Source organism: Camellia sinensis, chromosome 14 (genome assembly GCF_055761805.1).
Source record: "Camellia sinensis isolate YWXY chromosome 14, ASM5576180v1, whole genome shotgun sequence".
Lineage (NCBI taxonomy): Eukaryota > Viridiplantae > Streptophyta > Magnoliopsida > Ericales > Theaceae > Camellia > Camellia sinensis.
In genome coordinates this window covers 79633732-79645760 of record NC_138974.1, presented here as the reverse complement: position 1 = coordinate 79645760, position 12029 = coordinate 79633732, and the positions used below count along the sequence as shown (strand labels likewise).

The 12029-nt window shown below is 31.9% G+C and overlaps 1 protein-coding gene across 2 annotated transcripts; it reads right to left on the bottom strand.

Moving 5' to 3' along the window:
- Positions 1-6158: 6158 nt before the first annotated feature.
- On the bottom strand, positions 6159-10758 carry LOC145807512 (short-chain dehydrogenase TIC 32, chloroplastic-like). 2 transcript variants are annotated; one of them, XM_082905859.1, is made up of 6 exons: positions 10462-10748; positions 9375-10365; positions 9036-9214; positions 7421-7505; positions 6957-7003; positions 6159-6567 (listed from the first exon to the last, which is right to left on the bottom strand). In XM_082905859.1, the coding sequence occupies exons 2-6, from the start codon at positions 9391-9393 to the stop codon at positions 6403-6405; spliced, it is 495 nt and encodes a 164-aa protein (XP_082761985.1). In that variant the 5' UTR covers positions 9394-10365; positions 10462-10748; the 3' UTR covers positions 6159-6402. The 2 variants fall into 2 exon arrangements, with proteins under 2 accessions (XP_082761985.1, XP_082761986.1); XM_082905860.1 differs by having other exon boundaries at positions 6479-6618; positions 10462-10758.
- Between the last annotated feature and the right edge of the window lie 1271 nt (positions 10759-12029).

Sequence of the window (12029 nt, the reverse complement as noted above, 5' to 3'; positions counted from 1 at the left end):
ATAAAATAAAACATCTATTAAAATTTAAATAGTGAAATTAAATAAAATATAAACAAAATTTTAAAATAAAATATCAATAAAATATTTATAAAAAATTATTTAAAAAAATTAAATAAATAAAACAAAAATAAAAATTAAATAAAATTATTTTATTTTTAAATTGAGACATTTAAATTTTATTAAATTTTACTAAATATAAAACATAACTAAATACCAGAGGGCAAAAATGTAATTTTATTAGCTAATCCCATGGGATCAGTTATCCCATGGTTTCTATCACCCCTCCCATGGGATACCATAGTCCCACAAATATGGGACTAATAGTCTGGAGCAAAACTTTTGAAACAAACAACAGACTATTAGTCTATCCGGACTAATAGTTCAATCCCATGCCCAATCCTTCCGAAACAAACACCCCCTATGTTCTTCATTTGTCTAAAATTTCCAAACCACTTCTCTCTCTCTAGATGATGGGAGTCTTCTTGTGGTGACAACTTGAGTTTTGTATTAGAGAGTGTGGTTTGGGACCTTACATTATTTATACTAGTATTCTTCTCATCAAATAATCCATTCATTCAATGAATTTCATTAAATAGATTAATGCATCTTTTACATTCATGATACATAATGCATTTTCTATATTAATGAACTCATTAGATGGATTAATGTATCTTCTACATTCATAATAGATATATAATACATCTCTAAGGTTCATTCATAATGAATCTATCACATTCAATGCATTGACACTATCTTCATTAGTCTTCTATACATTATGTATATATGGGTGCATTAATCAATGATTAGTCACCATCTAATTAATGTATATGTATCTTAATTAATGAGATGAATTTAGTATAATCATGTATAAGTCACATGTTAAGCCATATTTAGAAAAAATTCTTACAGTAATATCTTTCAATTTACTCAAAAATTCAACTTCTCTACAATTTTAAGATGCTAAACTCAAAATTCAAACCCAAACTCAAAATATAAACCCAAATTCCAATTAATCTCTCTCTCTCTCTCTCTCCCTCTCTCTCTCTCTATATATATATATGTATATATATGCATATTTACCTCTAAATCTCTGCCCTTTAACTTCCACCTTCATCGCTCTCTTCTGCCTTTCATTTTAATGTCCCCCGTTTGCACGACAACCTTTTACAAACACACAATGCTATCTCCGTAACATTACATAATTTTTTTAGTTTTAGGTTTAAATTATAAGATTTGGGTCTTAAAATTTTAATATATTGTATATTTATGTCATGCAGCTACCAAATTGTTTTTTAATTTATCGTGATGTTGTCGTCGACCAGAGATGTACCTTTTTCGATTAAGATGTTACTGTTTTTCTTCCCATGAAGGAAACCTTTGTATCCTGCTAATGTATGACAAATATGTAGGGCAATAGTTGAAGGGCAAAATCGTAATTCACACTCTAAGCAGATGGATTGATTTTTAAAGAGTGGTGCTACTAGTATGCATGAATTATTTTGGACCTCCATTTCTTTGGGCTTCACTTATAAATTTTGAAATCCTTAAAATTTCTTTTCCTCTCTAAATAATATCAAAATTATTCTTATGAATATATTTCACCACTTGAACGCACATTTTCCACACCCCCACACCCAAAAAAAACTCATCTTCCAAAAAACCTTAACAAAACCTACAAAGAAGAAAAAGAGTCAATGTAATTACTGTCTCTGCTATCTCACCCACCATTGTTACAGTTTATATGCTTTATCTCTCTCTCTCTCTATATATATAAATATACATAATTTCTTAATTTTCTTATGATAATTTCTTCTCTTACAAGAAAAAAATTATAACAATTGGTTTGGTTAGTTTTGTTGGTATATATTATAAAATTGTGAGTTCAACAGAGAACTACGCATTAATATTATCAAAGTTACGCGATGAAGGAATAACTTTTGAACTTGATAATGAAGTTAGACTACTTCCAATAACTTTTGCAAGTGTTAAAAATTTTGACCATTCAATGTGTTAAGAAATTTCATGTTTAGACCTGCATTCTCGAACATTACTTTTTTGTTCGGAAATGCCTTCTTGATCAAATAAGTAATATTCGGGCCTGCATTCTCAAACTTGAAAAAATTAAAACTTTTGTCAGCGTAACAATTTTGATAATTCAATGTGTTAAGAAATTTCTATATATTCCCAAACATTACTTATTTGTTCGGGAATGCCTTTCCGAACAAATAAGTAAGGGGGATTTGGTGATAGCCCCCCACTATCTAATTTGTCTTTCAAAAGGACAAGAATTATATAAGTACTTTCAAAACCCCATAATATTTTAAAACTTGTTTTTTTTACTATATTACCCTCATATCTATCAGCTCTCCTATTAAGCCATCTTCACTATATATTTCAGAGTAAAATTTTACTCTGTATAAAAGTAAAATTTTACATTCTGAAACTAAAAGTAAAATTTACTCTGTATGAAAGTAAAATTTTACTCTGTATAAAAGTAAAATTTTACATTCTGAAACTAAAAGTAAAATTTTACTCTGTATGAAAGTAAAATTTTACTCTGAATAAGAGTAAAATGTTACACTCTGAAACTAAAAGTAAAATTTTACTCTGAAAAACTAGTAAAATGTTAGACTCTACACAAAAGTAAAATTTTACTCTGTATAGATAAAAAACAACAAAAATAAATCAAAAACAAACAAACGAACAAAAACAAAACAAATTAATCAACAAATTAACATATCTAATTGAGAAAAAAAACTTCAAAAAAAACAAACAAACAAAAACAAAACAAATTAATCAACAAATCCACATATCTAATTGAAACGAAAAACTTCTAAAACTCGATCAACAATCACACATCTCAATGAAAAAGAATACATGTGTTCAACAACACTCATACACACAAATATATATACATATATTCTACTGTTCCTCATCCACATCCTTCCCAACCCCCTGTTCAACTTCTTTCAATCTCGAAGCTTCAGCCTTCGCATTCAACATCGCCAGCATCTCATCAACAACCTCATCATGTTTCTTCTCCGCTTCCAATTGAGCCATCTCTACCGCACTCCGAATCTCCATCTGCTCCGAAACCCTAGCTTTCGAATCTTTAACGACACCCTCATTCAATTTCAACATACTCAAAGCCTCATCGTTGCTGATTATGAAGATGAAGAGAGGACCTTCTGCTGAAGCTTGGAAGACGCTACTATGGCGGCGGCTTGTCGACGACCTTCTGCTGAAACTTGGAAGATGCAACTATGGTGATTATGATACAGTTGATGACGAAACTGATTATATATGCAGAAGTTGAGGGTATAATAGTCCTATAAAATATTTAAATAATAAATTTTGTCCTTTATGCAAGATTTTATAATTATGAGGGGGTTTAGAAAGTATAATTTTTTTCTTAATCTTTTTAACAATGAAAGGAAGGTAAAAGGGGTTTATAGCTAAATTTCCCAATAAGTAATGTTCACGCTTGTATTCCTGAACTTGAAAAAATGAAAACTTCTGCAAACGTTTACAATTTTGACCGTTCAATGTGTTAAGAAATTTCTATGTTTGGACTTGCATTCCCGAACAAATAAGTAATGTTCGGGCCTGTATTTCGCCAAAGGGTTGCCACTATTACTGCCGGAATATTGCCATTGCGGGAGAAGTGTAGGCAGTCGAATTGTTGCTACTGTTACCACCGGAGCATTTCTGCCAAAGGGTTTTCAAGATTTTGAGGATGGATAGGTTTTGAAGATGAGATTTGGGGAAGATGGATGGGTGGTAATAGAGGTGGGTGCTCTCATAAACCCTAATTTATGATGTAGTGGGTGTATAGATTTAATTGTGAAATGAGATATTCCAAAATTAATGATATCATTTTTAATATTTTTATTTGAGGTTATTATTATAATAAAAAAATTAAAAATTTGAAAATCTAATATAATTTATAAGACTTTTTAAATCCCAAGTCCTATGAGGAAAACCTAAGCTGACTATCACCACAATTCCATAAGAAAAATAGTAAAAAGCTCATTTCCTTTTTTGTTTAGTAATTGCTATAAGAGCTTGGTGAAGAGCTTTTGAAAGCAAGAACAAGCTATGTAAATATTTCTATCTATGTATAAATTTTTAATATATATATATATATATATATATAAGTGTGTATGGAGTGTTTTATGTTATAAAAAAAAAAAAAAAATTATTAAAAATTCCGTCTAAGTTTTTTTGTGTATCCTCTATATTTTGTATCTTTATAATTATTTGTTTCATTTGTACTTGTTGTAAAATCTGTATGCTTAGTGTATGCCAAAACCCATATACTCATTAAGATCTTTTGACTATTGGCCATAATTAAGTCTTTAAGATCAGAAAGAGAGGTTTTAGGCACCAGATAATACACTAGGAGGGTCTTAGGTACTAACAACAATCTAAAATGACAATTAATTCTGACGATATAATATGCTTTGGAAATATAAAAAATAATGTTAATAATAAATATGATCATAGTTTGCATATTACTAAAGAGTCTGCAAATATAAATAGTGTGTGTTCTAGTTTAAATAATATTACTGATATTATGTGTTTTTGGTTTTCCAAATTAGATAAAAATAAAAAAATAAATCAAAATTATCTAGAAACTAAAGTTGAGTCTATAGAATCTAAAATAGACAATTTGGGTTCTATAATAAATATTGACTTAAATAAAGAAGCAAAAAATCAAATAAATAATTTGGTAACAAAATTAGAAACTATATCCTTCATAAACAATGATGGAATGAATAGTTCAGGAGATAGTTGCATCCCTAGGCCCAGTGAAAAAGGTAACACTACCAAACAAGTCAATGTTGGCCAATCTCATTAGTAATTCAATCACACTCTAGAGTTAGCCAAACAAACATGGTGGCCCGTCTCATTAGCAATTCAATCACACTCTAGAGTTAGCCAAACAAACATGACTTAAAGATTAAAGTCGTAAAAACATGAACATAAAGTAGGCACAATATATTTTATTCAAAATTTTAATGTAACGTAATTTTACAACGAAATGTTATTTGTTTAAAATTAGATAGAAAAAGATATTGAAGCAAAATTAGAGAAAAATAGAAAAATTAAGATAAAGTTTTTTTTTAAAAGACCAAAATGAGACAATTATAAAACTTAATGGTGTATAAAAAGGGCCCAAAAGTGAACATATAGTTGTCGTTATTAGATCAATTTAATTTTTTATAATGATAATATATTTAATGAATATTAAAATGTGAATGACTCATATATTCAAAACAAGATCTAAAAGTGAGCCCAATAGGGCGAATTGGACCATCTAGTCCAATAGTGCACTGGAGACAAAAGGACTAAACACTACAAAAAATATGACTTTTTGCGACGGTAAAATACCGTCGCTAATACTCCTAATGCCGTCGCTAATACTTTTTGCGACGGCAAAATGACTTTTTGCGACGGCAAGAGGGGGTCGCAACTGCAGGGGTTGCAAAAGAGTTTTTGCGACGGTAAGTGCCGTCGCTAATGTTTTGCGACGGCATTTTTTACCTTTTTGCGACGGCACCGTGCAGTCGCTAATAACGTTTGAAATTTCTTGACTTTTTTGCGACGGCCCTATTTTACCGTCGCTAAAAATGTTATTTGAGACGGCAAAAAATACCGTTGCTAATAGTCTTTTTCTTTAAAAAAATACTGTTTTTGCGACAGTGTGGTACCGTCGCAAAAAGTATAAAAAATATAAAATTTTCTATTTTTTGCGACAGTGTAATGCCGTCGCAAAAAATATTAAAAAATAATAAAATTTTTATTTTAAATAATAAAATTTCTATTTTTTGCGACAGTATAATATCGTCGCAAAAAGTAAAACCTATAACAAAATTAATAAAAATATTAAAAATTTCTATTTTTTCCGACAGTGAAAAGAGCTGATTATTTACATTCCATTCACAAAAACATCATAACAAAAAATAAAAATAAAAATTGATCAAACCATCAAATTCAATATTTTACAAAGAATAATTATACTGCACATCCATTTGTGTTGATTAACTTTACAAATTTATAATTATTATTGTAAAAACATGCACATTTTTTCTAATTGCCGAGCTGGATTAAAAGAATAAAACTATTTACATAGAAAACCGTTCACAAACAAGACGTAAAAAGGTGAGCTCTATCCTCTTATACTTCGTATATAAACTATTTAGCTTCCATCCAGCATGTCTATCAAGTTGATTATGAGAAAAGATTACAGCATGTACTGAACTTATGTCAAAAGCTCACAACATTAAATTCCATAAATTTACAGCTATTCAAAGTAGGTCTGTCACACAATAGGGTTTCATAACACTTAAAACTTAGGACAAAATGCTTTCATTCTACACAAATCAATTCAACAAAGCATCACTTAGGATCAGTCAAGCTCAAGCTGAAATCCCACAATTTCTTCGCCAAATCGGCATCTTTGGCCTGAGCGGTTGGTTTGGCTATGTTACTATCCGAAAAATACTCCCCCGTTACCCCCTTGACTTGCGGATGCAATGCCACATAGCATGTAGTTGCCGCCCCCTACAACCACAACCGTTGAAATTAATTACCATACCGTGTCATAGAAATACCCTATATAAAAAAAAGGTTGACCATGTTTCCTCGTCAAGTGAAGCCATCAAGATGTTTGTACGTGCTAATTTTCCATAAACAAAAACAAAGAGAAGTTAGGAAACACCTACATTTTCATTTTTGTGGGAATATAGTTTTTGAAAGTTCAGAAAACAATTAAAAAGTGTTTCCTACAAAATGGGTGTATTCAAAAAACTTTCCTGAAAACAATTTGGGCAACAACTTTTTTTGTGTCAGCTTTTGTTTTTCTGTTTTCCACAACAGAAAACTAGAAAACAAAATTATGTTCAAAGAAATACTGTTGTGCGTCTTAAATATAAAAAAGACAGAGAACAAACCTGCGCAGCGTTTTTCAGCACATATTTACCAACCAGATTAACTAAGCCTGCAACAGACAAGAACCAAAGCAGTAATATCAGTCTAAAAACCATGATGAACCTTATGAGACAATTAAGTTTCAACTATCCATGGCTTATTTTGTTTTAAAAGACCTATCAAATTTGTAACCATACTTCATGAACAGAACTCTTCCGGTACAGTTACATATTTTGCAAAATATCCCAGGTAAAATATCAAATAAAATGGCACACAATCTACATACTTCAATTAAAAATAAAAATAAAAATTGTCTACCAAGATTTTTGTACTGATCCAAAACAAGCATCACTGCAGCTTCTTCTTTTCTTTTTCTTTGTCTTTTTTTTTTAAATGCAAGCGAACCACTACCAATCCAATAAATTGGAATATCCACAAATATACTTTAAGAACATAGCTATATGAATTTCAAGGCTCGGAGGTTTACCATCAAGAAAGCCGTGGTGACGCAGAAGGTTGGTGGCAATGGCTCCAGGATGAAGTGAATTAGCAGTTATCTTCACCCCTTCTTCCTGGTTAATTATACAGAAGACAACCCAAATGTTCATGGTCTCCAACAAAAGATTTGTCAAAAGAAAATGACCTGTACAAAGGTAACATAAATCTCTTATACATGCAGTTCTGCACAGTTGCTTTATGCATTTTAATGATAGAGTAGTGGGACCCAGAGAAAGTAAATATATTTCAAGAGAACAGAGCATACATGGGAAGGAGCTTTAAGAAAATTACCATCACAAATGTAAATAAGACTAGTTGGTCATTTCCCATTTGAAATAAACTGCGACTATAATCTACAAATCCTCTTCAACGAAAGGAAAAGAACAAATACGAAGCAAAATTAAGAAAGTAGACTATTTTCAGTTTCTACAGCAGGTCAATTGATAGAATTCTAACCATTTTAATTGACATTAGACCTCAAAACCAAAACCAAAACCAAACAAATGGGAAAAATACATAAATAAATAAATCAAATCAATTGGAAGTTACATTTTCAGTAATTATGTAGGCTGCAGTAATTATTTGAAGGCTTGAGAGAACAAAGGAAATATTCTCCGAACACTAATCATATTCAATGGCAGATATGGAAAGAATGAAGATAAAGGATCTTCTTCCATGTCACGTTCAAAGTTAGATTAACATCACTGTTTTAGAATCCCCGACTTTCTTGGAATTTGACTCTTATGTTTCCATAAAGATAAAACATCAGTTAACCTTGATAACCTAGTAAAAACTAATGTTTGGGCATCAATATATCTAATCAATAACAATTGCTAAAATGAATCTAGTTTGGAACTCCAATCTTTCTAGCATCCATGGAAAAATTACAGAAAATGGACAAAATTTCCTTTTCCTTTTTCCAAATCCCTCCACAAATTCTTACAAAGTTTTTGTACAAAATAATGCGACTACCTTTCACTTTCAAACAAAATGCAAATGAAGATTTTTTTTTTTTTTACAGGAATATCATTCTTCACATAATTTCTTGTACAATTTTTATATATGAATAGAGTTTTCTTTTTTCTTTTTTTATTTATTTACTAATATGAACACCTTTGGATCTAGTAGAGACCATACGCAAATGATTTTTTCACTAGTTTTATAAAAAATTGTAAACCAGCTTTACCTACATACAAGGTCAAGAGGGGCACCAACTCCCATATACAAAGAAAGGAATACAGATCCTTTACAAATTCAAATCCCTTAAAAGAAGGGATGATCCTTCCCACCACTCAACTTGAAAGAAGCCTCAACTCTGTGGCATATATGTTATTCAATAAGTGATGTAATTTAAGTGGACAATGAAGAAGCAAAAAAAATCTCATTATCATGAACTTGCCTAATCAAACATCTCATATAAATCATGCAACAGACTGCTGAAAGAATTTCAACCATATTTGATCTGAATAAGAAAGTATCTAAGTTGCACTCAATTAGGATAAGCAATATGCAAGCCAATTAGGATAAGCAATATGCAAGCATTATTAGGTTGGAGTTTATGAATGAGCCCAGGATATATAGCTCAGAAAATTAAAGCACCAGACCTTCACGGAGTTGCTTTTTTCTTCAGGGAGAACTGTTTCAGAGATTTCATCTAGTTGGCTACACTCATATGTATCATTACAGCTATCACCTTCACATTCAGAACTACTGATTCCTGTTACTTTTTCAGTAGATTCTCCCTTACAATATACCAAATCTCCCGACACAACTTGGTCAATTCCTGCAAGTATGTCGTATAGAAGTAAAAACAGAATGGCACAGTCAACCTCAAATAATGCAAATAAGGATCTGATAATGATAACTATTTACAAAATTACATATGTATCATATAAATGAAATAATCCATAAATTTACTAAGTAAAACTGTGCAGTCTACATACCATTTTTTTGCACTCTCATACTTGCAGCATGGTTCCACAAGTAGCTTTGGTAACTATGCACATACCTGCAGTATAGAAAATTGACTACATTGTAAAATTTGAAAACCAAAATCTTATTGAAGTTCCCAAATCACACTAATTCCTCTCAGCAACTAATTACTTCTCATTTCTCTGCCCCCGTAGTATTTACTTTCTTGGTTAGAGGGAGCATGAGCAACCAACTAAACATTTTTAATTCCAGGGAATTATCGTGCATGGTTCTTAATAAGGATAGATAGTCTTTTTCTTTCATACTTTTGTATACCAAAAAAATTTCAGAAAGGTCTTATAAAGACCAGGCTAAAGAATTTATTTCTCACATATAACCTACTCATAGTTTAATCTCATCAACAACATCACAGGGGCTACTTGCGGGTATGCAATACCAGCCATAATAGCACTTTTTTTTGATAAATAAATTTTTATTGAAGAAAGAGCATCAAGAAGATTCTAAAGAGTACAAAATTGAAGATCTTTAAAAAATGGGAACAAAGCGATAATAGCACTTTATTCTGGAAATGTTTCAAAATTCCAAGTTGGGACAACAAATTAGGTACCCAAGGGCCAAGGTTGAATCTGCTGGTCAGTTTTGACACACAGAATGTTTGCAAGTATTTCGTAATATCTGTACGGAAGATGGTTTAGTTTTTTACTTTAAAAGTGCATACAGCTAAAAATAATTATTCATTCTTGAACTCTTTACAACATTAAAAACAAGAAGTTCAAAAAGTTTACATACTTACAAAATACATATACATGAACTGCTCAACTTGATAATAAATACCAATGGCATTCAAATTTCATAACTTTAAAAAATAAATATCATTTTCTCTAATCACACAAACTATGTTGAGATGTGAGAGAGAGAGAGAGAGGCTTATCTGTGAAGCCGATCGGTGAGGAGTCGATCTTGCGAGGTTGATCGGTGAGGAGTTGATCTTGCGAGGTCGATCTGTGCAGACGAAAATGAGAGAGTGAGAGAGAGACTGATGAGATGAAGTGAGAGAGAGACTGATGAGATGAGAGAGAGAGAGAGAGAGAAGCTTACCTATGAGATCGATCGGTGCAATGAGAGAGTGAGGTCGATCGGTGAGGAGTCGATCTTGCGAGTTTGATCGGTGTGGAGTCGATCTATGCAGATGAAAATGAGAGTGAGAAAGAGACTGATGAGATGAGATGAAATGAGAGGAATGAGAGAGCTGTGTGCATATTAGGGTTTTTTTTGGGGATTTTTGGTTGAGGGGGGAAAAACCAGCGGGAATGGAAAAGGGGGAAGGGATTAGGGATTTTTGACATTGGGGATTTTGGGTTTGGGGTAGGAGAACCCGAGTGGGAATGGAAAAAGGGGGGGGGGGAGATTGGAAATGTTTTTTTGGAATTTTTTTTATTTTTATTACAAATGAATATTTAAATAATAAAATGATTTTTTTTTTTTGGCAACGGAAGAATTGTTAAAAAGATTATTTTTTATTAAAATAATTTTTTTTTATAGTTGATGAATTTTATTTTTTTTTACATTTAGTAAGGTTGAAAATTTATTTGTTTCATATTTATTTTAATGAATAAAAAATTATTTTTTTTTATTTGGTAGAAGTAGGGATAATATTTTTCATTAAAATAAAGTTAATTTTTTGTGGTCAATGATTTTTTTGTGACTCATTTTTTTTTTTTATACTAAAAATCAAGAACTAATTTTTTGTGGTAGAGGATAGAAATGGCAGTAGTGGTGAAAGTGGTGGATAAGAGGTGATAGTGGTGGTGGTAGTGATGGTGAATGAGATAAGTGGTGAAGTTGTGGTAGTGGTAGAGGAGATAGAATAGCGGTGGTAGATGAGAGGTAATGGTAGTAGTAGTGGTGGTAGTGGAGTGGTAGCGATGATGGTAGTAATGATAGTTGTAGAGATGGAGTGACAACAGTGGTAGTAGTGGAATGGCATTTGCAGTAGTGGTGAATATGGTAGAGAAGATGGGTGGTGAGAGAGAGATAAGTGAGAGACAGATAGAGAAGAGAGATAAAGAGAGAGAGAGAAAAAAAAAACAAACAGAGACAAAGTGATGAGCGAGGGAGAGACAAAGTGGTCGCTAAAAGTGCATTTTCTTATAGTGGATCGATAAATCGAAAGGGAGCTCAGTAAATAGAGAAGACGGGAGTGAGAGAGTGAGCAACGCAAACAGAGAAAAAGATAGAGAGTAAGAGACAGAAAAAAAGATAGAGAGAGAAGAGAGATGAACGAGAGAGATAGAGAGAAGAGAGATGAACGAAAGAGACAGAGAGAGAAAAGAAATGAGAGAAGAGATAGATAAATAGAGAATATGAGAAGGAGAGAGTGAGCAAGGCGAACATAATGAGGGAGAAATAGACAAATAGACAAGCATACAGAGAGAGAGATGAGTGATGAGTGAGAGAGAGTGTGAGTGAGAGAGAGACAAAGAGAAAGAGATAGACAGAAAAAGAGACAGAGAGAAAAAGAGAGAGAGAGAGAGAGAGAGAGAGAGAGAGATAGAAGGAGAGATAGAAAATGAGAGAGAAACAAGAGATGAGCGAAAGATAGACAAAAAGAGAGAGAAATAAGGCGAAAAGAGATGAGCGAGAGAGAGAGACAGAAAAAGAGAGAG